The sequence below is a fragment of the Musa acuminata genome, chromosome BXJ2-3, assembly GCF_036884655.1.
Source record: "Musa acuminata AAA Group cultivar baxijiao chromosome BXJ2-3, Cavendish_Baxijiao_AAA, whole genome shotgun sequence".
Taxonomy (NCBI): Eukaryota; Viridiplantae; Streptophyta; class Magnoliopsida; order Zingiberales; family Musaceae; genus Musa; species Musa acuminata.
Window position 1 is genome coordinate 2529664 of NC_088340.1, and position 26734 is coordinate 2556397.

General features: G+C 38.8%; 4 protein-coding genes and 1 pseudogene across 8 annotated transcripts; 3 read left to right on the forward strand and 2 right to left on the reverse strand.

The window, feature by feature from the left end:
* Positions 1-459: 459 nt before the first annotated feature.
* On the reverse strand, positions 460-1137 carry LOC135606881 (uncharacterized). Its single transcript, XM_065098222.1, has one exon. The coding sequence runs from the start codon at positions 1028-1030 to the stop codon at positions 611-613; it is 420 nt and encodes a 139-aa protein (XP_064954294.1). The 5' UTR covers positions 1031-1137; the 3' UTR covers positions 460-610.
* A 1381-nt stretch (positions 1138-2518) lies between these two features.
* Positions 2519-12530, forward strand: LOC135606882 (fimbrin-4-like). Of its 3 annotated transcripts, XM_065098223.1 has the most exons (16): positions 2519-3847; positions 3944-4259; positions 4437-4596; positions 4716-4886; positions 5000-5238; positions 5889-6060; positions 6637-6675; positions 7064-7132; positions 7236-7352; positions 8393-8598; positions 8676-8831; positions 8899-9098; positions 11083-11240; positions 11332-11428; positions 11604-11695; positions 12049-12530. In XM_065098223.1, the coding sequence occupies exons 2-16, from the start codon at positions 4075-4077 to the stop codon at positions 12124-12126; spliced, it is 2139 nt and encodes a 712-aa protein (XP_064954295.1). In that variant the 5' UTR covers positions 2519-3847; positions 3944-4074; the 3' UTR covers positions 12127-12530. The 3 variants fall into 3 exon arrangements, 2 of the variants coding, with proteins under 2 accessions (XP_064954295.1, XP_064954296.1); XR_010485003.1 differs by lacking the exons at positions 11604-11695; positions 12049-12530 and having other exon boundaries at positions 11114-11240; XM_065098224.1 differs by lacking the exons at positions 11332-11428; positions 11604-11695; positions 12049-12530 and having other exon boundaries at positions 11114-11241.
* LOC103976984 (fasciclin-like arabinogalactan protein 7) lies at positions 2527-3438 on the forward strand (annotated as a pseudogene).
* Positions 12531-13117: 587 nt separating the features above from the next.
* Positions 13118-17624, reverse strand: LOC135606884 (BTB/POZ domain-containing protein At2g04740-like). The gene is made up of 5 exons (XM_065098225.1): positions 17060-17624; positions 15110-15851; positions 14992-15028; positions 14773-14906; positions 13118-13662 (listed from the first exon to the last, which is right to left on the reverse strand). Exons 1-5 carry the CDS (start codon positions 17550-17552, stop codon positions 13290-13292), a joined length of 1779 nt encoding a protein of 592 aa, XP_064954297.1. The 5' UTR covers positions 17553-17624; the 3' UTR covers positions 13118-13289.
* A 186-nt stretch (positions 17625-17810) lies between these two features.
* On the forward strand, positions 17811-22660 carry LOC103976981 (tRNase Z TRZ2, chloroplastic). Of its 3 annotated transcripts, XR_001976989.2 has the most exons (9): positions 17812-18317; positions 19403-19565; positions 19647-19717; positions 19835-19930; positions 20055-20168; positions 21795-21863; positions 22079-22153; positions 22244-22392; positions 22464-22660. XR_001976989.2 is itself a non-coding variant. In XM_009392361.3 (8 exons), exons 1-8 carry the CDS (start codon positions 17916-17918, stop codon positions 22328-22330), a joined length of 1077 nt encoding a protein of 358 aa, XP_009390636.2. In that variant the 5' UTR covers positions 17812-17915; the 3' UTR covers positions 22331-22660. The 3 variants fall into 3 exon arrangements, 2 of the variants coding, with proteins under 2 accessions (XP_018678394.2, XP_009390636.2); XM_009392361.3 differs by having other exon boundaries at positions 22244-22660; XM_018822849.2 differs by lacking the exon at positions 21795-21863 and having other exon boundaries at positions 17811-18317; positions 22244-22660.
* Positions 22661-26734: the final 4074 nt, after the last annotated feature.

Below are 26734 nucleotides of genomic sequence, written 5' to 3' on the forward strand. Positions count from 1 at the left end.
TACTGTTTTGTCTGCTCGATCGACAGCATCATCCATCGGCATGTTTGCATGGTCTTTTTTCTCAAACATTTGTGGGCAAGTTGTTTGGTGTCTTCGTGCTCTTGTGATCGAACTTCCACCAGTGTCCACATATGTCGTGGACCGGCCTTTCAAGCAGGTCGTCTCTAACAAGCCCAGAAGTGGCAGATCCTCAGCGGTAACCGCGGGGAGGGTTAGGTTATCTACCCTTGATGAGCTCGTAGGATGTGCACGGGGTGGTGGCGTTTTTGGAGCCTCAGACACCTGAAATGAAAAGCCACAGCTGATGAGCAATATTAGGAGGATTTCGTCAAATTTATGAAGGAACTAAGAAGGTTATACAGTCTCAGCTGGCAACCCATTATGTTACCAGAACTAGGAAGAACTGAGAGTACCCTCACCACATTTGGCACTGCCCAATATATGTGCTGAGTTGGTGTATTTATAGCAGTCTTCCTTATAAGGAGTAGAATAAGACTGTGTATTTATTCTCTTCGCGAAGACAACATTTGGGAATGAAAGTAACAAAAGACTGACACTGTGTGACAAAGTCTTCGACACGAAAAAGACACTAGATTGGTGAGACACTCGTTCATGCCACAACATGCTTCGCCGACTCCCTCTCCACAGCCTTCTTGAGGAAGCTGCCTTCCTCCACCACCATCTGAACCGGCAGGAACCCCAGCCCGCTCGCCACCGCCAGCATCACCTCCCTCATCTCAGCCCGGAACTCCTCCAAGTCCACCGTTCCATTGCCGTCGCGATCGAATCGACCAAAGAGGCCAAGATATAGCTGCAGGAGCTCATCATGGCTCCACCCCGCTTCGTCCACGCCAAAGTGGGTCTCGCGCACCCTGAGGCTCATCAGCTCCCTCGCCATCTCCGGGTACGTGAGCAGCCCGTCGTGGTCCATGTCGAGGTTCGCGAACCGTTCCTCGACCGAGCCATTGAAGGCCCCCTCGTCTTCCACGAACTCGCGAATGGTCGATCCGTCCAATATTTCTACGCTCATCTTCGCTTTACCCAACCCAACACACCCTTAGGTACAGGAAGCACTCTGAAGTGCGAGAGAAAGAGCAAAGTCGGAATGTTTTGGAAGAAGGTTTGGTGTGGAGAAAAGAGTGGCAGCTGCTTGGGATTATATAGAAGTAGAGACAGAGACCATACACGCGATCAAACTTTCACTCCGTTGCTGCTGTGGGCAGCGAGCTCGTTGTTTGCTACTCCTGGTTTCATAACGACGGGCGCTGTCGCGTTTGGGCGCGTCGAAAAGAAGAAGATCACAGCAATATAGTCAAAGCACTACGACGAGCCGACACACAAGTCAATATGGTCAGAAACCATTTCCAGTTTCCAAACGTACAACTTCGAATCCCAGAGTCGGCTTAGTTGACCCGATGTATCTATCACCTTGAAACATTTTGTAGAAGGTTCGAATAACGATAATAATAATAAAAAATCTATTTCCTTTTTTTATTTAAGCAAGAATTCTCACAAAGACAACCATTCATGCACTTTCCTTGAAGCATCAGCTCATGTTTCTTCTACCAAGGGAAATAGCTGCAGATTTTGCTTCCAGTGGCAGTTGCTTGCTGTGGGAGGATTAGTGGTTTGGATCCATCGACATTTTTGCAAATGAGACAAGAATGTGTGAATCTACAGACTCTGTCCCATCTCATCAAAAAGTCAGCGTTAGGACTTGGGGTGGAGTGCAAGGTGGAAATAGTTTATAGATGCAACAGACGGGACATCAGTTGTAGGTTCTCTTTCAATTTCCAACTGATATGAGCTGCCGCTGAAGCTTCTTCGATTCTTCCCTTCCGGTTCACATTTTAGAGAAGGAAAAGGAGAGGAAGAATGGCCAACCCATGTCCTGCTTCCACCCTGCACAACTAGTTCTGATCATCACCTACCACCATGACTAGCTGCTATCTATAACAATTCACTTCACTTCATCTTGTACAAGCAGGTCTCCCATTCTTCCCTTGTTCCCTGAGTTTTGTGCCTCTTCAAACTCTTATTTTGAGGTCCCTTTGCGTCGGTTGGTTCTTCAGACTCTCCTCCTATCGCATTCTAAATGTTTAATGCATATTTTAGCTGCTGCTTTTATGCATTATAATTACTGTTGCATCATGATTTTAGTGGTTCTTTTCTTTCCACAGTTCTAGTTGGTTTTGTGAGTTGCTTTGTCAGTATCTTTCTTCCCTTTTACTAGCCTCCATAGTTTCATTGATTTAGAGGGAATGCTCGTAGATCTTTGTGGCTGAGCAGTTCTTTTAGACAAGGGAAAGAATGTATTCATTGGCGTATTATCTTCTTGTTACAGTTGCTGGTTCTTTTGTTTGAGGTGCATCGCATCATGGTCAAGCGAACTCCCACTTTCATGATAGAGTGAAACAGCGGCAACATTCTTTTTTAGCATTTAGTTCTTGGGTATTTACTGTTTCTTGGAAGGTTGACAAAATCTCACTGCCAACTCGAAGGCAGGAGAAGGATTGAACTGGAGACATGGAGCTTTCAGAGATGTATCTTGCAACTACTCTGCTAGTCTTACTGGTTTCTTCTCCTGCAACGGCGCAAACACCCCCTGCACCAAATCAACCTCCACCCGTTCCCCAGACCCTGCCCCGGCCCACTCCATGTAAACCTTACAGCACTTCTCTCAGTCACTGGTCCTTTCCATTCTTTCCTCGAGTATCTTCTACAGACCCGTGTCATCGATACCTTCCAAAACCAAGCTAACAATTCCGAACAAGGAATCACCATCTTTGTGCCGAAGGACGCAGCCTTTGCATTACTGAAGAGTTCGACTCTGGCCAACCTTACTCAAGACCAACTCAGGATCCTACTCCTCTACCATGCCTTCCCCAAGTTCTAGTCGATTTCCGATTTTAGGAACCTCAGCAACTTGAACCCCGTCAACACCTTCGCCGGTGGGCAGTACACTTCGAACGTCACAGAAGCCGCTGGCCTCGTTCATATCATTTCGTCTTGGTCAAGATCAAAGATACCTAGCAGTGTGCACTCGACCGTCCCGGTTGATCGATCGCGTTCTACTTCCCTTGGCAATCTTCAGCACTGATCCACCTCTGTCACCAGCTCCCGCCCCTGCTCCGGGGCCTGCAAAGCCATCGGATTCGACTCCAAGCCGCGGTGGAATTGTTTCTGCTGCTAAATCTTCAGAGTCGTCGAGGACCGGTGGTACTTCATACAGCGCCCGTGTTGGTCTCTTAAACTACTTCGTCTTGGCTCTTTCGGGCGGTCTGATGTTTGCTCTATAGCATCTCCACACGTTCGGTGCCATGGCTTTGTTTTGATTCAGTTGTTTTGGTCTTCTTTTGAATGGAGTTGTGATATATTGTTTAAATGGGGGTTTTGCCTCCTGTATTCTGAGATCTTGCTATCCTTCAGATTTTGTTCTTTGTCACGCGTCTAGAATAGCTCTGCATTCAATGTGCTTAGCTCCATTTGCCACGCACATTTCGCATCTTTCAGCTAGTGCCCACCCTACCTTGTCATGCACACAGAACCCAAAATCTGCAATAGAAGAATTGGGTGTAAATGAGCCATCGCAGCTATATATCTTAACCTCTTCTTCTTCCTCCAACGCTTCCATCCTTTCCATCTCTCACTGAGCAATCTCCTTGTAGTTCTCTTGCAGCTGGCAATAGTCTTTTGTATACGCCATCACCCTGTATCATATGTTAGTAGAAGAGAACAAATTGTTTTTAAAGTGGGCTTCATTCCTATTCGATCATAACATCCAATGGGAAATTTGGAAAGGTGCTCGCCTTCTTCTAATCACGCCCCTTGGTGTCAGCGATCAATGGTACCAAATTGCATGTTAAATCTCTGTTTCAGTAGTTTTCAGTGTTGCATTGCCTCTATATAATTAAAGATAATGTTGTGATGAGTCTTCATATAGTTTAAAATCGAACACACATCCACGAAGCAAGGAGCCTGAGTACAAATCCATCTATCCTTGGCCGAATTGGATTGGTGGAATAGTCCTTGAGACACCGTCATGGGTTTCCGAGGGGGAAGGAACCGAATCGGATGGGTGCCTCCCCGGATCTTCTCTTCCATCACCCCACGAGATTGGGGTCAGCGGAGAATCCAAAGGTATATAAGAAAGAAGGAACTTCGAGCACAGAGTACGGAGAAACCCCAGAGAAAAGTTCCAAAGTCGCAGTTTTGCGGGTTGTAATTTTCACTTTCGGCCAAATCTTCGACTCCCACAGGTCCGCTTCCGCCCTCTATCTAGATCGGTTTAGTGGGTTATGAGTTAATATCTAGGTCTCGACTCCTGCTTTAACTATGACTATTAGGTTTGTTTCGAGGAAAGTTGTCACTTTTCCCGTTTGAGATTGGTAAATTTTGTGCTCTCTTGTGTGATTTGGACTTGAGTCGGCTCCAAGATCGGAGATTTTGGTTGCGCTTTGGTCGGAGAGAGTCGTAGAATCTGAAAGAAGTTCATTTGATCGAGAAAGAATGTTGGGGTATGGTGGTGTTCTCGTCGCTGATCCCTGGCTCCAAAACCAATTCACTCAGGTGGAGCTTCGACGCCTCAGGTCTAAGGTAAGCGATCCCTGAGACGGGAAATGTGCCTTCTTTTTCCTCTAGTTTGATCCATTTTCAAGCTGCTTCTTGATTTGAGAACTCTGTTGCTGATTCTGCGGCTGCATTGGCTTCCTTAGTTTGTTTCGGCAAAAAGGGAGATGGGTCATGTGACAGTCAACGTGTTGCCTCCACTGATGGGAAAGCTTAAGGGCCTGAATCAGGTGGTCATGGAACCAGAGATTGCTAATTTCTTAGCCGAATCCTACCCGGATACCAACCGTGAGGTAGACTTCGAATTGTTCCTTCAGGTAATTCAGATCCATGAATCCCAAGTTATTATTCTTCTTCTTTGGTCGATCGTAATTTGTCTTTGAGGGGGCAGAGGCAGGTCTCACTGTGATGAAACTGATGCATTGGACAGGTGTATTTGGATCTTAAAGCAAAGGTAGCACCCAAATCAAGCAGTGTGAAGGGCTGCTGGTCATTCTTGAAGGCAACCACGACCACACACTTGCACACTATAAATGAATCAGAGAAGGCGTCTTATGTTGCACACATCAACAACTATCTTGGAGAAGACCCATTCTTGCAAAAGTATCTGCCACTGGATCCAGCAACAAATGATCTGTTCAATCTTGTTAAAGATGGAGTTCTTCTATGGTAGGTTGTTATCATTCACTTATTGAGCATGAAATATTGAATGAGATAATTGACTCATTAATTTATTGAGATTGAACCATTGATCCAAAATTCTTAAGTTTAAACTAATAATAGGTCATCCATGAGATTGTTATAAGTCAATCCAAGTCTTTCTCCACTTTTGATATAGGACTAAACCCCATATGCTTAAAGCTTAAGTTAATAATAGTACACTCATAAGACCCTCTCTATGCCGATGTTAAGACAACTTTGATACTATATGTCACTCTACCAATGTCCAATGCCATCTACTCAAGCCGACTTTGATACCATTTATTATGACCCGATTCAACAAGCCTCAACAATTGGCCTAAATATTTAAAATCAAATTAAGAATAGGGCACCCATGAGAGTTTTATTAGTCAATCCTGATTTTTACCCAATTTCGATATAGGACTAAAATGGAGTATTATATCTAAGTTTTCATATTTAACTTCAGGAAACACAAATATATACATGTAAGCAAGGCAGATCTATGTTGTTGAGTTATTTCAAAAACTTATGTTACCTATGTTATATATGATTTTTACTAAGAACATTTTTCATGTTGGCAGCTGTTTCTAACAAAAGCTTTCTTATCTGATATATTTTATTTTCGTAATTTTCTTCAGTAAATTAATCAATGCTGCCGTTCCGGGGACTATAGATGAGAGAGCAATCAATACCAAACAAGGACTTAACCATTGGGAGAGGAATGAGAATCACACTCTTTGCTTGAATTCTGCAAAGGCTATTGGGTGCATTGTAGTTAATATTGGAACTCAGGACTTAATAGAAGGGAGAGTAAGTAGATTATTTTCCATTCAATATAAGCTACCTTTTATTGGAGTTTGTTTTTTTTTTCTTTATCAGCATTTATGAAGAAAAAATTGGCTGTTTTGTCAAACTTATTTGTTGGTGAGCTTTATGTCTCTTCTTGCTTGTCTTGCTGTATGAGGAACACCAACTGAAGAAGGTTTAAAAATGATTATTTAAAGTTTGTCCCTGTATTCTGTCATACTTAAAAATGAATAGAATTATCACTCTTTAAATTGCAGACACCTTACATCATTGTTTAGTGCACTTTAACTATTGAAGCATCTTAACAAAGGTTGATTGGATTATGAAAAAGCTCATTGTGTGCTTGTCAGCGGAAAATTTTCATGTCTTAAAGGATGATTTAAATCCTGCAATTAATATATTGAAGAAAGTAGTTGAACCATCCATAGGTTTTGTTTCGCTTTGTCCACTGTCTCTGTGGGATGATTTTCTGAATATTTTTTGTATCTATTGTTTTTCAATTTACATATGTTACTTTCTACCAACTAATCTGCGGTGCAGTTCTAATAGTGAGATTGAAGAAGTTTTGTTTTCATGCAGCCTCATTTGGTGCTTGGGTTGATATTTCAGATCATAAAGGTACGTACCGAACATGTTTGCTGTGATGCTCCAGAATTCCCACGTCTGGAGTTTTGGTGGTGGATAACAAATATATAGAGCTAGATTTATCTGCTACCACTGAATTGGACTTAAACATTTTGGATCACATGTTCTTCAGCCAATTATATCCAAGTTATTAGGTCAGTAAGTCAATTGGGCTCGGTCATGACATTGCAATATGTTTACGTATAGTTCATTGCTAAAATGAGGTACTCTAGGAATATCACGTGGCTTTGAACTTGGTGGTTTATTGAGTTAGGTTAGTTCTTTTTTCTGAAAAGATATGACTTGCAAGTTGCAACGATGACCATAATTTGAGAAGTCCGAACTCCAAAGAATCATAACTTTTCCGGTTATCGTGTATCAGATAAAACTTTTGGCAGATCTTAACCTCAAGAAGACACCTCAGCTCATGGAGTTGGTTGATGACAACAAGGTCAAGTAATAGACAGCCTTTTTTTTATACTCTCTTTTGATGTTTTAAAGCAAATGATAAAGCATAGATAAACTACTTCCAATCTGGTATTCTTTATTTATAGGATGTGGAGGAACTAATGAGCCTAGCGCCAGAAAAGATGTTGCTAAAATGGATGAATTTTCATCTCAAGAGAGCAGGCTACAAAAAAACTGTGACAAATTTTTCTTCAGATGTGAAGGTACATGCTAATTGTACGCATTATATAAGATTCTAATTTTCTGATCAATTTTTTCGCATCATGTCGGAACTGCTAGCAAAGAATTAAACTTCACAGCAAGGTTTGCAGTTTCAGTTACAGGACCTGTGCTGGTCCATGGCTGGACTAGTATGGGCCTGGTCCATTCCGATGTATTATGTGTTAGTACACTGGAATGTACCGCCAACTGTTGGGGGAGGGAGAGAAGGAAGTGGAAGAAGGAAGAAGAGCAAGAAAAAAGCAAGGAAAAGAAGCAGGAAGAAAGGGAGGAGGAGGATGATGAGGAGGAGGAAGAAGGAAAAAAAAGAAAGAAAAAGACGACGTGTATCTAGCAAGTGGTGAGCGGCGAGGGACGACAGATGCAGGCGATGGCAAGCGCAGACAATAACTTAGTATTTTATTATTATTATTTTTATAATTAAAACGATCCAGTCAGAGGCCTTCCCACCCAGTTTGCTGGATTACAATTCAGTAATTCAGTTTACTGGACTACTTAGACATTTGTAATATTGGGCCACAAGATTTTAGGTTCATTAATTTAATGATTATTCTATTTTATCTTGTCAAGTTAAATGGTATCACAGTGAATCTAGTTCTAGTCTTTACAAGAGGGCTCAGTTCGGAAAAGACTATCTATGAATGGGACTAAATCCACATCATGATATGATATGGAGTCATTATTCGATTGAGCACAATTCTAAGTCTTGGATTTTGGGTTTTGACAATGGTGTCAAGCCTTTGCATGGAGGAAATTGTGAAAGTCTGAATGGTTCAACATCAGAAGTAGGTGGATGATTATGATAATATTAGAGTTAGATAAACTTATCAATTTAAGTCACATAATACTAGGCTAGTTGTTAATGAATTATTTTTCCATCAAGTGGGATCTCGGCAATTGCACTTACATAAATGAAAACTTAGGTCTTTGACAACTGGTTTTTATATACTGTTATTCTCTTTCTCTATAATTTATCCATAATTTATTTGAACTCTAATGCTCCTTGAGCTTATCTAATTTATAGGATGGGAGGGCCTATGCTTACCTTCTTGACGCCCTTGCCCCTGAGCTTTCACAAACTTTGGATATTAAAGATCGTAATGAAAGGGCAAAACAAGTTATTGAACAAGCTGAGATGCTGGGTTGCGAAAGATACTTGAGTCCAAAAGACATTGTTGAAGGCTCTCCCAACTTGAACCTTGCATTTGTTGCACAAATATTTCAGCATAAGTTAGAACTTGCAGCTGCTTTTCTATTAACCTATGCTTCTTTTAGGATGCTGCATGCCAATTATGTGTTCTATGCAGGAATGGTTTATCCTCTGACAATAAATATATATCTTTATCACAAACAATGCCTGGTGACATCCAAGTTTCTCGGGAAGAAAGAGCTTTTCAATTATGGATCAACAGTCTTGGAATTGTTACATATGTTAACAATTTGTTTGAGGATATCAGGAATGGGTAAGAGCTCTGAAATAAAAGATGATTTACTCGCTTGGTTTCCTTATTAATATAAAGATATTTGCAGATGGGTTCTTTTGGAAGCACTTGACAAAGTGTCTCCAGGATCAGTTAATTGGAGGCAGGCAACAAAGCCTCCAATTAAGATGCCCTTTAGAAAAGTTGAAAACTGCAACCAAGTTATAAAGGTTGGGAAGCGGTTGAACTTTTCACTAGTAAATGTTGCTGGCAGTGACATTGTGCAAGGAAATAAAAAGCTTATTCTTGGTGAGTTGTTTTTATTTCAAGACCTTTAGCACTTGTGTTTTGTTCCATTTAGTTAATTTTCTTGTTATACTTGTTTTACATATTTCTCTTATCTTGCCTGTATTTTCTATATCTTTTCCAACCTAGTTAGAATGTGGCATATGGCATGCGACTAATAAAAAAGGTCCATTTGGAGATTTGACAAAAATTTGAAAACTGGTTCCTATGTCCTAAGCACCTTATTTCTATCCAGCGTAAATTAAGGGAGTAACTTGTTGAAAACCTTAAGGATAATCCACAAATGGAAAGTTCTACCTTATTGGTTGCAGTTCAAGGTCATGCAACTGTTTGTTCAACTGTCTCAAAGTTTCCTAGAATCAGAGAGATTTCTAGAAGCATAAAAAAATAATGAAATATGTTATGAAAAGACATTAATCTCAACAGCACAACTACATGCTGATTCACCAAATCCTTTTATTTAATACAGTGCCAGTCATGCCTAATGCATGATGAAGTAAAGCTAATCTTCCTTGAAGAATATTTTATCACTGACCTATCTAACATGCATTGTTAAATTCATGAGAATTCTAACTTACGACTATTGATTAATTAATTCAATGATCCACTTTTTGCAAGTTGCTATACTACTAGACTACTAGTTTGGAACATTATTTCACAGCCTCATATCCTTGTACTTTCTTCTCTAATGTTTCCAATTTTTTGTGGCACACCATGATGTTAATTGACAAATGATAAGCCTTGGAACCATGACAAGGTACTTTTTGGTTTGAGTCACAGAAACAACTCTCTGCTTGTAGGAATAAAGTTGTACCAATATTTTAACTCTCCTCAGGCCCCACACTGGCAGAAACCTTGTGCACTAAACTGTCCTCATATTGATTGGTGACATGAACATGACAACGACACCGTCAGCTATGCGTTGCTAGCAATGCAGTTTTTAAGAGGATGACAAAGAGGGAGCAATGCACCAAGAAGGCCGAAGATCATTTACGGAAGTGCTGCTACAAGGAAACAATAAAGAAAAGCCCTTTCTTGCGAATCTTACAACTGTTTTATTCTTTTTGAAATGATTAATTCTATGGTTTACTTGGCTAAAATTTGCAGCAAACTACTAAAATGTAAAAGAAAAAGCTCATTCCAAAAGGTTATACCTGTTTAGTACTAGAGGGATCTCGTTGCCATTTCCTTTGTTGAAATGTAGGTGCCATCCAGGATGGAATCAACGTGGCTGAATCTGAACTCCATTTTTTTTTTGGTGTTTTTGGCTGTTCCACACCATGAAATGAAAAAGGAAGAAAGAAACACCAAAAGATGGCTCTACTAATAATAAGCATATTAAGCTAGAAAAAATTGTTTGTTTGGTTTATAGGCTTTTGAGGTTGCTTTATAACATGGCTGCAGATTTGTCTACAATATGTACAGTTTCTTTCAAACGCTTTGCATATAGGAAAAGGTTTTATGAATTTTCATGTGGACAACCCCTGTTTAGTCTATATGAGTATGCTAAATTAATTTTTAATTTCTTGGACATAATTTTTCATGCATGGAGGTCAAGAAAGTGATTCCAATACTTTTGATGTGGTAAACTCCTACTTATGCCTTTTAGTTAACAATAGATGTTCTCCCATTTTACTTGTGTTTTTGCTGCAAGAGTAGATGTCCTTTGTTTTGTTTTTCTTTTTGCTGCAGTTGCTTTTATCATAATCTGCACTGGCAGATTGCAGATGACTAGCTTGTCGGAACTTCCATTTCCCTGAGTAATGATCAACAAAACATTTCAAAACGAACCTTGTCTGTCTACCAGTATCACTATCGTTAATGAACTTTTTTTTATCATATTAACTATGAAATGAGATGTCTCTCTTACATATAAAGTTTGTTGATCAGCTGTCAGCCTGTTTTGATAATTTGGGCAAGTTTGTTTGAATTCCTTTTTCCTAAAATCAAAACAACACACAAGACCCCTTCATTGTGCATTTTTCAGCTTATCTGTGGCAGCTAATGCGTTTCAACAGTCTTCAACTTCTAAAGAACTTGAGATTTCACACCCGAGGAAAAGAAATATCAGATGCTGGTATCTTAGATTGGGCCAACAATAAAGTCAAGGAATCAGGCAGAACTTCTCAAATGGAGAGTTTCAAGGTACCGTCAAGTCTCAATACATCTTGCGTGGATAGCAAGCTGTTTAGATAATGCACTCTTATTTCTCTTCTCTTTTTTTATTTCCTTTTAGGATAAAAATTTGTCAAGTGGAATATTTTTCCTTGAGCTTCTTAGTGCTGTGGAGCCGAGGGTGGTAAACTGGAAGCTCGTTACACGGGGTGTAAATGGTATCATTACTAATTAGTAACCAAATTTAAGATATGTTTATTATGTGATTTTTGAATATTTGGGAATTGGCCTTGGGACAAAAAGTTTATGAATATTTGGGAAGAATCACATCTTCTTTATTGAAAATGTTCTAATCATATGTTGCCCCACTTTAATGCTAACATCCTGCTGCAGATGAGGAAAAGATGTTGAATGCTACATACATTATCAGTGTAGCGAGAAAGCTTGGATGTTCTGTATTTTTGTTGCCTGAGGATATCATTGAGGTAAAATCAGCTTATTTAAGATATTCTTTTGGGATTGCTACTTTCATATTTGCATGTTGTCGTTTGCAGACCTGGTAGATTAAATGAACTGTTAATAGCTCCATGTAGATCTTCCTTTCTCTAGTTTACTAGAATCGGCACATAGTTTAAAATCACGTAATCTTCTTGACCCAATCTGCTTTCAATGCGCTGTCATCTTAGTTTGTTTGGTAGACCTGATATCATTCATGGGAATGAACAGAGTAGTAGCTGCAACTGTCTAAGTGCAATACCCTACGAAGGAGTCACCACGAAGCCAATGTCTTTTATCTCTAAATTGGATGTTTACTGTTGCATGGTATGGCTTATGACAGGTAAACCAGAAGATGATCCTTGCCCTTACTGCCAGCATCATGTATTGGAGTCTGGGGAAGCCTAGAGGAAACTCTTAACAGGCGAGTCTCCAGCTAAAGTTTCGGGAGCTGTCGGCTGATGATGGTGAAGATGGAAGTACTGTTGCACGGAGCAATTGAGACCTGACAATTGATGATGCTGCCTCTGAAACCTCACAGACAGAAAATGGCAATGGAATCAATGGAGAGTGATTTTGTTTACATATTAATAGAGTAGAAGTCTGGTAGGTAATATCTATATTTTTCTCTAGATTACTGTCGATAGTCTATGCTTTTGCTTTTTCTACTTCTGACTTTTCGATAGGGTGGAGAGACAATAAAGAAAGATTTAGGCTTGAAATGCATTTGTAGGTTTCTTTTTTTGAAGTAGTTGTTCTTTGATAATTCGTGTTCTTTTCTGAACAATGAAGGAAAAAAAAAATGTGTTCTTTTTTGAAGGAATATATCTTGGCATGCAATATTGGTATTGGATTATGTTACTTATGATTTATCTTGTAAACATAGTATTTATTGGATTACAAAACAAGATTGAGTTTACTTTAGAGGTTACCTAAATAAGTTGTGTTAACCACAATGTAGTATTGGCCTTAATTTTACATTTCCAGTTTATGATTTCAGCCTTGTTCTTGCCTCACAAAAAAAGGAAAAAAGTCATAATCCGAAGAAAGAACTGATTTTGGCTATTGAAGAGGAGTAAACCAGAAACAACACCCTAACAGCAGACAAAAAATTATTTTGAGAGAAGCAATTGCAGAGATGATTTCATCAGAAGTTAGATTTCTTTTTTCCTTTTGACAGCCAAAAATAATATTTACTACATATCAGGTGGTTGATAAATTAGAGTTCCCCACTGTGGCTGACGACTGAAATCTAATACAGGGCACACAGCAAATTTACTTTCTTGCTCATGGTACACTATGCTTCAGATACACAAGCACAAAGTGCCGGGATTTGGCACACTATCAATGGGTGCAGACAATACATTCACACACTGCATGGAGCACTTACTACAATCTAGTTAAACGAGAAGTGCAAACAATCCCATTTCTCATTTCCTTCTTTTTCTTAATCTTATTATGCCCTCAAATAAAAGAAAATAAGAGAACATAATTCTAGAACCATGGTTTATCTTACACTTTGACAACAAACAAAATGAGAAGAAAAAAATCCACTCATTTGGGATTCTGATGATACAACACAAGTTACACCCTGGGGGATGCCTGATCAAAATGCTTCCTTTCTATTGGATCACTGTGAACTTCGTTATCCTCTCGTTCTGCTACGAGCATAAGCACTTCTAGTCGCTTGTCAAATAAAGCTGCACTTTCGTCTCTCTTGTCAAGCTCTGCTGCTTCGGCCTCCAACCATTTCTCTCGCAAATCATCGAGAAGGTTGCCCTGATCAGAGTTACCTGTAGAACCTGGAGCGCTGGGGCGAGTAGTCCTCAAAGAGGAGTCTCCAGATGGTGGTGGGAAAGTCAAAAGCATGGCCCGAAACTCACGGGTGTCAGCAAAAGTCTCAAAATTACAAGCAATGACATCTAGGCAATATTCTCTTATCTTCAAAACACCATACCTGCATCACATGAGAGACCAGCCTTAGAATATATAAACATTAAGAAATAGAAATTTCATCTCGACTCTAATTTGGACTTCTACGAATAACAAAAAAATTTGGATACAAGGAATTGATAATCATATCCGATGGATAACAATGTTGAGCACTAACAAAAGTTCCAACGTAAAGGGAACCTAGCAGAAAAAATTAACAGAGCACATTCAATACCATCAGGGCCTAGCAATATCAAATCAACTTTTGCTAAAGGCACACTAATGGATAGGTGGATAAATGAATATACATGTTCAATTTATCTGGCAACAAAAGTTTAACATTGGCAAAGAGAAGTAACTTTCTCAATGAAAACCTTCATATTTACTGGCAATAAAAATTCAACATCCACAAAGATAAGGAACTTTCTCATCAAAACAACATCATGATATATCACTAAATTGTTATCCGGATTAAATATAACATAAGAAATTCTTCAGGGCACCCTTTATCAAGCATGTCTGTCATAATTTGTAACAGCAGCAAACTTGATTTCCTTTTCGCATTACACTAAAATTCTGGTCTTCTCTTCTTAGGGAACATTGGACGTCACAATTACTGTTGATAAGTGAACATATCAATTAACTTTTGACTTTATGCTAACCTTTCTACTATCTTATCTGTACCAGAGGACCCATATCTGGATTTCTTGGAGGAAGAAATGAAAATATAATAAGATGTCATATCACTAAGGCTTCTCAGAAGAATGATAATATATTTTATGTCACAGTCATGAAGTGTATGGCTGATGATATCTATTGTGTGATATCGACCCAGTTGGGACACTTCTAGATCTGTCTAAAGTTAAATGAACTTGATCTTGAAATCGAAATTATAAATCTTGCATCTCCTTTCATGAGCCATGGCTAATCATGTGCACTTTGTGACACCTGCCAAGAAGGATGCTTCATAGCCAATTAAAGTCAGTGATCATGCAAGGAAATTAATGTATTTACTTGATTAACAAAAAGTGGGTATTAGAGTCACATAGATAGGCACAAGCTTTGACTGGATGAACAGGCATGGAAGTCAGGGGACATCCATCACAAAATAATGCTAAAATAGAAGAGACCGTACATGTCTGATAATATCAGCCAGTGACAAAGTTCAGCAGGTGAGACCAGCTCTAGGTGTGGTAACAGCACATCTGCAACAGCACGTTTAAGAGGGAATAACAAGTATCTTGAAGCAGCATCAAATATTTCTTCAGCCTGTACAATTATTCAGAATTAAGAATTGAGAAGAAACCTAAACACTTTACGCCTCATTTTGTCTTACAAATTGTAAGTGTAGTACCTGATCAGGTTCCATATCTTTCAAGCCATCTGTGTACCTAAGTTTTATAAGATGTGTTAGAAGCAAGAAAGATCTGAATTAAAGAAACCAACAAAGCTACAGCAATTTGCATGCCTACATATACTCAATCATCTTCTCAAAGGCCTCTGTACTTAAGTCATGCTCTTCAAGAAATGGAAGGGTGAAACTTGACAGCTCATTATTCCCATCAAGGAAATCTGTCATCCGAGACAACCTCGCCCTGAAATATTCTGATCTGGAGGCCAGGATTACCTGGTGACACCTGTAGATCCTTCTACCAACTTTTATACAAATGTCAGCTAGATCATTGCTCGGCTGGCTCATCTGTATCTCATGTCTGTCAACACTATCCTTGTTTCGCCCACAAGAGTTGGCAAGAGAAACCTGCAGAATGCGGTGTAGAGCAAAAGGAAGCCGATCCTGCTCCGGCAGGGAGAGACCTTGCAAGATGAACCTTTTTTGAGAATTATCAACATCCTTTAATGATTTATACTCTGCATATCTTTGATGAATCAATTCTTTCTGTAAGATATTTTGCAATTCATCACACTTGCAAGCTCTGCATGTGCGAGCAAGATCCTCCATGTCATCAACTGCAACCTCGAGTCTATCCGAGTAGAAGAAGTGAATAAGACTGTACAAAGCATGATAAGACAATTTTTGGCTTGAGAATCTCACTTCCTTTCTGTCCTTCCAATCTGTCTCAAATTTCTTTTTGAAGAATGGTGACCGAGCACTTAAGACAACCCGATGAGCTTCAATTGGTTTTCCATCAACATAGAATGTAATATCTGGGGGAAAGGGACTAGAAGTGCATCCATCACTCAGTGGTAAGTAACCTATTCACCCAGTAGTAAACTTGTTAGTGTCATTCAAACTAGTACCTAAGGTTTTGAAAATTATAAATAAATGTACACAAAATACTGACATCTGATTATATGGTGTTATATTCTCTAATGCCAGTTGATACTACATTACATACATCTTATTCTCAAAATCGGAGGCTAATTTAACATTCTTGTTCCTGAATGTGGTACATTTCAAGGTACCTAAATTTTGGCAGTTTGCAAATCACTAGTCACTAGATAGTTGCACCTTACTTAATATCCATAAAAAAGGCTACAACATCATTATAAAGAGGATATGTGGCCATATCATGAAATTTGGAACTGTTCCTTCTCTAATATAAGTTGGATCTGGTCAGCAATGTCTAAAAATTCTAAAGTCCCCCTTGACTCACCAATGAATTTCCTAGCTACCATGTATAGCATTAGCAATCGATCAAGTACCAGTAGATTTCTGAAGGTTAGACAGGATCTACCATCTTTACATGGCATTGTGGTGACGTTCCCTCTTAATGTTTTCCAAGTTCATTTGGATTATCTTAGAGTAATACTTGAGGTCGCACGGCATTCTAAAGCACTATTAATTGGTCAATCAGATGTCAAAGCCGCTATGGATCTCCAACTCTTATCACCTATTTCATCAAGATAGACACCTTCTGATATGATCCATACACTTATTACCTTCCCCTTCTTTTATCAACTCTTTGTCTTCTTATGCCTCCAATATGAATGTATTTTGTATCTAGATTCTTTCCAAGTGCACGGTAACTTCTACAAAAACGAGTCTTTAGTTTCATGAGCAACCTAAAAAAGATGAAGAGGTAAATGCCCTCTATAGAAAATCACTCAACCAGACAGATAGCCATAGCTGACAATGCAGGCATAACCGATAGAAGGACCAGTCCCGACTTGAAAGATTAGATAGACAGGTCTCAATTAGTCAGTGAGCTCTTCTATATATCTACGCTTGCAAATCTCTTCTAAATATACAATGTCAAGTTTATATGCTCCCAATTTATCAAAATAAATTGAATGATCATATGCCTATGATAATGTGAACTATGACAGCGAGTGGAAAACGTTCGTAATTAGCCAGAAGAGCAAGAAATTACGAAAGTGTTGAGCAACGCCTTCAATTTCAGTAATGGAAACCAGATAAGTAAATAAAGGATGGAACTTTACACGAGAAGATTGGAACTAACCTGCGGCGCACGCGGCCGAGCCAGCACCAGCTTCCCACTGTTCGATGTAGGCGCGGCGGTTGGCGGCGCAAGAGAGAAACGTGTCACGGAGGGCGGCGGGCAAGGGGGCGAGCGGGGGCGGGCGCGCCTCGAAGGCCTTGAGGAGACGGCGAACGCGGAGATTGAGGGCCGCGTAGTGGCAGCGGTCGCCGTCGAAGGTGCGCTCTGAGCAGATGGCGCCGGCGTCGAGGAGCATGCGAGCGGCATCGACGTGGCCGGCGAGGCAGGCATAGTATAGCGCGACGGAATCCCAGGGGTCGCGGGCGTTGACGTTGACGCCGGAGTCAAGGAGGTAGCGGAGGCGGTCGAGGTCTCCGGCACGGGCCGCTTCGAAGAGATCGCCTGCGGGGACCCTCTTGAGGGGCACGGAGGGCTGTAGGTCCTCCGGGTCGAGGTCCATCTCGCCCAGCTCCGCCTCCATCTCCCACCGCTGCCGGCTCGACGTCTCATCCATTCCGAAGTCCTTGCGGCCGCAGCCCCCCACGAAGTCCAAGTGAGGAGAAAGCGGAATGGTTTCGGCTTAGACATTGGATTCAATTCTTCTTCTTCTTATGATATTGGGCTAAGGTTTAAGGCCCAATAGCCCAATTACTTAGTTCCTAAACGCATGCTATAATGGATCCATCGCCTCGTTCGGATCCTCATTTGGATCCGATAATTCTATATCGGATCATTGCTTAGACTGTTCTGCCGTATCATTTGAACAACAGATACTTGACCGACACCTCCTTCCTTCCTGTCTCCGGTGTCTTCGTCCTCTCCTCTCCTTATCCTTCCACCCCTCGCAAACCCCCTTGGCGATAAAACCCTAACCGTAATGCTAACATCCCTGAGCAATCCCCAACTCCTCCCTTCCCACATCCTTCCCTTCGATCATCGCCACCCAGTGCTTCATCGATCACCCTCAATCAATGCCTTCGACGGCGGCGGCAGCCGCGACGGAGACCCCTTCCGGGCGCTGTCCTTGAAGAGGTCGGGGTTCCTCTCGGTGATTGACCGGGCGATGGAGGAGGAGGAGGAGTACCGGAAGGCCAGGGCGGAGGTCCAGCGGAAGGGGGTGGACGTGGAAGGCTACTCGATCGAAGGGATTTCCGTAGGCGGCCACGAGACCTGCGTTATGGTCCCGAGTTTGAACGTCGCGTTTGACATTGGCCGGTGCCCGTCTAAAGCTGTCCACCAGGATTTTCTCTTTATCACTCACGCTCACCTCGACCACATTGTAAGCTCGCTCGCGCTGTTCTGCAAGAAACGGAATTTCTATGCTCTTCCGATAAAAAGTGGATCTTGATTCAAATGCTTATCTCTTTCGTTGTCTATTTGAAATGTAGTCCTTTGTTTAGTTGGACAGAACTTGGAATCTCCTAATTAATATTTGAAACCAAGTGAAATGAATGAAGGAAAGTTTTTAGTGTCGGCCATCAAGTGGGCCAACAATTTGATAACATAAACAAAGGAGAAGAGTCAGAACAGGAGTTCTTGAACTCTAATTTTTAACTATTTTTCCGGTTAAATATCTGATCAGATGGAATTTCAAATTCTACAAATTTGCTTTTGGCGCATTGAATTCATTTAATATGATGCTCTATACAACCGATCCTCCAGTTTATCTGGAATAGAGCATATGGAAGTGTATTTATAGGTCCACAATATACAAACGCATCCTCCAAAAGTTTGGAGAGTCTATGTAGTGGTTACCATAGGAAATACTGTTGCTGAAAAATTCATTTTCTTCAGTCACAGAAAAGGTTTACAGTTGTTGATGATACACTATAGCATCTTGGAACTGAAATAAAAGGTAACACGGTACTGATTGTTGTGCAATATCTTTCATTCATGATGCAGATTAATTCTTTCTACTAGTTCTAGGAAATCTAATTGCAAGCCATCTTTGTCTTCACTTCTCTTAACATAATAGTAATAACATCACTAATGCCATCAGTCTTTTCTGTAGTTCTTGAAAAATTAACACTTCATGGGCTCCCATTGGCATTTACCTTGGAATGGACAAATTTTATTTTATTTATTAATTTTTTTTCGAGTTAATAGTTCAAAATTTTCTCAGCAAACTTTTATACTGATTGGGTTTTTAAAAGGTTCTCAGCTTCCTTTCCCTCTTTCCCTTTTGATAACCACAGTTTAACAGTCCTGCATGGTCGAGGGCTATGGTTGCAGATGGACATTTGCCAACTTTTAGCAAATTTATGTACTGATTGGGTTGATAAAATGTCATCAGATTCTTTTTCCTCTTTCCTTATTGTTAACCATGGTTTAACAGTTCTGAATGGTCTTGGGCTATGGTTGCAGGGGGGGCTTCCAATGTATTTAGCAACTCGCGGCCTCTACAATCTAAAACCTCCAACAGTATTTGTGCCTCCATGCATCAAAGAAGATGTGGTGAATTTACTTGAAATTCATAGAAGGATGAGCCAAGTTGAGTTGAAACTTGATTTGGTTGCACTTGGTCTGGGTATGCACCTCATCAGTTGACCTTTTTATTCTTTCTCATGCATATATTTACTTCTTACTATGCTTGATATCATAATGTTAGGGGAGACGTATGAAATACGTAACAACCTTGTTGCCAGACCATTTAGAACCCACCATGTGATACCCAGCCAGGTACATATTTGAACCAGATGAAGACTGTTTTGTCAGAGGCATCTAACACCTAGTGTGTTTTTGTGGTTACCAGTTTTCATTTTGTACCTTACATGTCGAGTTTCAAATATGATACAGGGGTATGTCATTTATTCAGTGAGAAATAAGCTTAAAAAACAGTATGCTCACCTAAAAGGACCTCAAATAAAAAAGTTGAAGCTTTCTGGCGTCGAGGTTTGTAACTATACCTTCCTTTTAGAAGTTCTAGCTGCTTGGACGCTATGTTATCTTTTTAGAGCAAATTTTCTGTGCTTGCATCATAAGATGATTGAAAATGTTATTGTTATGTTTTGTATAGATTACAGATATTGTATTGTCTCCAGAGGTTGCCTTCACAGGAGACACAAATTCTGATTTCATTCTTGAGCCACGAAATGCAGATGCCCTGAGAGCAAAAATTCTTATAACTGAGGTTTGGTTCTTTTTAATCACCAGAAGTTGACTCTTGTATTCATTTTTCATCTGAACTCTTTGAATAATTTCCTGGAGTATGCTTTATGCTTTTCGCTGTACTGATGGTTAAAGGTTTTGTTTGCGAAATATTTATGATGTCTACATGATGAAAACATGGTGGCAAAAATGATCAACCAGTGACACTGCAGTTGCTCCAAGGGACATTTTTTAAGCTTTTCAGAATCAGGATGAGCCATGATGCTAAGAAATATCTATGGGAGATGAAACCATGCTATATAGAAGCTATGGTTGAAATATATCAGCCCTAGATATTCAGTTTTTGGGGCTAATCTGACACCAAAACTATGGATATGTGGAGTACACTTAATGACACCAAAACTATGGATCTTAACATAAAAAATGGTTAAGGTTGAACATAGATGATTAACTTGTCCCTGTTGGAGAGATTTCAGACAAGAAGTCTGGTAGGAATCTACAAGAGAATCAAGAACAGTGGTTGCTAGTTTGCCAACCAAAGATAACTCTGTTGCCGTATCATTCATATGGACAACTCTTTTTTTAGGCTTTCAGCAGCTGTGACCTGTCTTCATATATTGCAACTCTTTTCTGAGGCTTTTACTTGAACTTTGTACTTTTGGTTACTAATATGAGGGAAGAAAAACTTGACTACAATATTTTCTTGTTATCACCTACTTATTATCTAAGATTTTGGGTTCAGTTTGATCTCTTCAAAAAGGATATTCAAACTCATCAATGTACACCTGAAACAAATTATTTTTTGGTGGTTAATACGTTCTGAATAACCAGCACTATCAATCTTTAACAAACAGCACTATCTTATTGACTCAAACACAGCCAAAATTGACACTAGGATAGCTCAAATTTAATTAAACATAAACATTTTTTACTAACTCTCAAGAATAAACTGGATTGCCTGTTGGATACTTTTGTATGTCCAACAGGATCTGAACCTTAACTTATTTACTTTGTCATTAAATAGTCTTCTGCTGGATCCTTTTGTTTGTCCTTTAAGATCTGAATCCTCTTTCTTCAATGGCATCCAAGTACTCCTTTGGGATTTGATGGTGTTTGTGTCTTGCATTTGCATTTTTTTTATAGTTTCTAAATATTGCATGATAGGAAATACTACATGGCGTGCTGTTTTGTTCTTGTATTAATTTGCTTATTCAAGAAGATTTAGAAGTGTTTGAAAAACAGAGGATTTAGAGGCTATTTTGCTGGCTTCAATTAGGAATATCTGTAACTAAAAATGAAAGGTGTTTGCGGATGCAGATCCATGAATGGAATGTAGTTGTCTTTTTGCAGAGATCATAGAGTTGGTTGTTAGAGGTACTGTCATTGATGAAATTCTTGCGTTTACAATCACAACAACCCTTGATGAATGGTATGTGTATGAGCAATAGTTAAAAACCCCGATTGAAAGGCTGGTCTTGCAAATTGCTGTACAGAAACACCTCAACTTGTGTGCGAGATGGTTTGTCAATTGAAAAGCTAGAAAAAGTAGGATTTTCAAGTGGATGTGGCAGTTATACAAGATTACAGTAGTAGTCCTGTACTTCTTGAGTGTGAATTCAGACCTCACAAGATACTTGTCATTTGTCAGGCGACCTTCTTAGATGATGAGAATGACATCGAACATGCACGCGAACATGGTCACCTGCATTTGCTTGAGGTAATAGTATTTCTCTGTTCTCTAGTTGTCATGATTGTGGATTTCCAAGACCATCCGGTTAATAACTTTCAATTTCACCAGGTTCTGTACGTTCTTCTTTTGCTTTTGGCCATATTAACACACCTGTAACAGTTTTACCCATGCTTCTGTTGAAATATTTCCTGAGCTTTTTTCCAATGTTGGGATTTTTTCAAGTAAAATCTGTGCACGTGTAGATAATGGAGCATGCACAGTGGTTCCGCAACAAGGCCATCTTGCTGACCCACTTCTCATCCAGATACAAGATTGAGGTATATGCCCATTGCCCCATAACATCCATCCATCCCTCATTCCTTTGGTCACAACTCAGCTAAACTATAAACAAATTTTGGTCTTTGCAGGATATCCGCCAAGCAGTATCAAAGCTGCAACCAAAATTGTCTCCGAAGGTTGTTGCTCTCACAGAGGGCTTCAGATCGGCATACTAATACTGCACTTTGTCCATGCAGACAACTTCCTTTCATGCGATCTCCTCATTATGGATACATAGGTAATCTGATTGACACGATGGTTAAATTGTCATCATGAAAGGATGATTACTCAGATACCAAACGTGGATAGGGATCTACTTAAATGATGGTGGTCCGTCCCAGCATGGGCGTGAGTGGATACATCAAGATTACGACATCTGAATCGGCCCGCCCCAGTGCTGGCACTGAGTTGGTACCCCAAAGCTATAACGCACAGATTGCCTAACTCAATGATGAATGATCGAATATTTTGTGTAATCGTTCGGGAAGTTAATCTTCATTCTGTCACCTTGGTGTATTTTTAGGGATCTACTTAGTCACTCTTATACTTTCCTCGGAATCGATAGGCAGTACCATGGTCATATACAGGCTAATACCACATGAAGCTCCTTGAGATGCACAATTGTCTGGTGACATCCGAGGTGCACTCTACGATTGGGGTTGTCTCCGAATATGAGTGAGTAATTCTTTCATATGGATCATTGTCTTAAAGGATATGAGGTGGGATGACAAATAAGGGAAACACATCACATTCAAGCCCTATATGTAGTCTCAGTTTATCTAAGGTATAAGGGAGGAACTGAATCCTCAAAGAGTTATATATCCATATTTTGGAGACCGTTGATAATGACTCTGGATTCGTATGAGCATATTATGGCTTTCCTAGCTCAAAGATATTGTATGTAATTATTGTTGTGCTTAGCTCAAAAGATATTGTGTCAGTCCTCCTCGATTACCCCTATATGGTGTGGCTGAGGAATTGGTATACACGTCTATCTCTAAACTCTATCAACTCCTTAGGTTAAGTACTTTGAGCTTAATTTATTTTATTAATTACAAATTATCAAAAAGATCTATAGTTTATCTTCATGAAATTTAGCAAGAAGAAAGTGAATCTCTTGCAAACTACATTGAGACGTTTATAAAAAAAGGAAAGAAGGAAAGAACGTTGTTGTTGGATTCGAATCCATTCGTGCTAATCAATGGCCTATGCCCTTCACGACTCTTCTGGTCTGTTGCCAAGAAATAATTGATTATACATCCATACTTATTTTAAAAAGAAAATTAGTATATTTTAGAGGAATCCTCTGTGGTCAAAAAGAAGAAAATAAATTTGAATAAACTTGTTAGGGATGATGAACATCCCACCCAACTAAACCTCAAATGAGTATCGATGTGAAAGAGAATTCACCTTGAAAATCTCTGCTAGATTATTTGAAACATTAGACAGGAGGGTTGATTAAAAAGAGACATCTAGATTATTTGACTCAGGAAGGAGACACTAACGTGGCTTTGGGATCCTATGCTAAAGAAAGTTAAAATCAACGATCTTCTAAGTCTTATATTTAGGATGTAGGGTTTCTTCTTTCTAGAATCATCCAGTAAGATCCTCCACCTAGTGCGTGAGGTTAGAATTATCCATTTGAAACCCTAGACCATATCGTAGTATCGACATTTGTTAAATCAGACTTCATTTGTTGAATGCCCTTCTGCCTTCGGCTATTATTGTCGCGACTCAGGTTTGATGGGTTAACTACCTGTCAATTTTGTTGAACTCAAATCACTTATAAAAATGTTTAAGCGAAATTAATAATAATACTATCATTCGTCAAGGTCAAGTATAATGCATATGAGATAGTCCAACGGTGACTCCACGAGTCATTTGATTCTAACTACGAGTAATCCATTTCTACTTGGGCCTCATTACCAACTTTAATACTAAATATCACGACCAGGGTCTAATGGGTTAATTGATCTGCCAACTTTGTTGAACTCAAGCCACTAGTCAAAATATTTAGGCTAAAATTAATAATAATATACTTATTAATCATAAGATAAGGCACCTGTGTATAAGAGGAGTTTATGTCAAAATCATAATAAATAGCCTCATCACTAGCAAGAAATGAAGTGCTTACCATCACCATATGTTCCAGGTCTCGTCAAGAAACAATTGTGTTTCCTTCGTATATAGTACATTCAATGACGATAGATGTACAATCCCTTAGTCCCACTTCATTAGTAAGACCATCCATAGGAGGACGAGGCCCTTTTGTGGGTTCGAGCCAATCAATCAATAACTCACACAGGAACGCACTCCTCTCGATGGGACAAAATTCAAAGCTTAGATGTCCCTCATATACAAGGTCTAAGCGACCTTTAAGCTCTACCACCAGACCCTTCATTTGTCTGTCAGTTCGATCGTATAAATAATGTGAGATTAATAGATTGGTTTACGAAGATTGATCATTGAGATTGTAATAATCTCAAATCCTTAATGGTTCAACTAGGTATTATCGTCGAGCCCCTCGGTTGGCGTAAAAACTATTTGTCAAGAAATCATTGCAAATTGTCAAAAACCAAATTAAATTGAATTAAACATTATAACTAAGGTGGCACACCTACATAATTTTTTTTTTTGTGTAGTTAAATTAGGAGACTAGTTTAGCCTGCAAATGATTATGTTTTAAGTTAAAATTTAGTGTGTATTTATTTTTATATATTTTTAATTTTTTTATAAAATTTCATAATAATTCAATATCATTTGGTTAGCTAGAATAACGAAGTAAAAATTTTTCGGAGATTTTTGTGATGCTTTGATTGATACTAACTAGTTCATTTGGTTATACAGTGAATTATTAAAAAAATTGATGATGAAATTTAGATAAATTTTTATGTTGAGTATAGTCTATTCTATAAGAGATTTTATCAAATTTTTTCTATGAATTATTGCTATGAATTATTATAAATTAATAATTCAAGACGTAGAGTTCTTAATTAAGACATCTCATAGCCCTTTGCTCCCAATTTGATGTGTCTCGCTTCGTAACACACTTAGATCATTAAGGAACATGATTTTTCATTGACATCATCATTTTTTAGTTCAATCAGGTAAACATAAGTTTAATTCACTATAAAATAATAGTCATATAAATTATCGTATGCATAAAGTATTTTGAAAGAATGTTTTGGTTGATATGATCGTCATTAGCTAATCATGAGTTAAATATGAATTTATGTATGCTATAAGTATAAAAATATATGAATTATAATAAAAATATCTTGTATACATGTATATGTGATGGCGTATGGTGTGAGAGTGCACATGTTTTCTATGACGTGTAGTGTGAGAGTATACAAATATGTTACGACGTGCAATACACGAATATGTTATGGCGTGCGATGTGAGAATGCATGTATGTATTATAACGTACGATGTTGGAGTGCACGTATGTATTATGACGTGTGGTATAAGAGTGCACATATATATTATAACATGCGATGTGGGAGTGCACATATATATTATGATGTGTGGTATAAGAGTACATGTATATATTATGATGACATATGATATGGGAGTGCACACATATAGTATGATATGAGGTATATAAGTGCATAACTTTGTTATATTTCCTCTATGTGCATATAAACATTTGAATTATTTCAACATAGAATTTTATCTGCTTATTGTACATATACTATGTTATAGGATTATGCTTGCTAAAGAAGTCATAGGATGAGATATCTATCGTTAAATATCTTATGTCAAGGATCTTGAAATATGTATGTTAATCTAAATAAAATTATAAAGGCTTATACTTACTAAGTAATTATTCACTATAAATTTTATTTTGCATATAAGGATATTAGCATCCAACCTAAGTGATTAGATAGAAAAATGAGCATGTGCAAGTCCATGCCAACGTAGATATGAACGACGATATGTGAGCATTTTATGTATATAACTTTTAGATATGTTATGTTTATTGTTTTTCTTTTGGTTAAATGTTATAATCATGTATATGTATCAATAATAATATTGTGTATAGGGAAACCCTATCATTTTATTTGTAAGTTAGCATATTTTAATTTTAAGATTACCTACTTTTCGTTATAGTCCTATTGATAGCAATAATAAAAATTTAAAATATGACATCCTACATTAATCATGCATATGAGGTATGAGAGCAATTAGGAGTAGTATATTATAGTAACGATAGATCGCATTAGTGGATGTGAACCACTCCGACATCTATTATAAAAGTCAAAACCTAAAGCGACAAGAGTTGATGGCACGCACGACACACTACCCATGAAACATCATATGATGAAGATACGATTAAGTCCAATCATAAAACAACCCCTAATGATGACACAACCAAATTTAATTATGAATCATCCCCTAACAACGAAGTCGCTACCGAATTCGACCATCAAGTGTCACCCAAAGAAGAAGACGTGATCTAATATGATCATCAAGTGTCTCATAACAATAATGAGATCAAATTTAGGCATGCAATATCCTAACAAGGACACAATCAATTCCAACTATAAAGAGTTCCCTATAATAACATAACATGATCG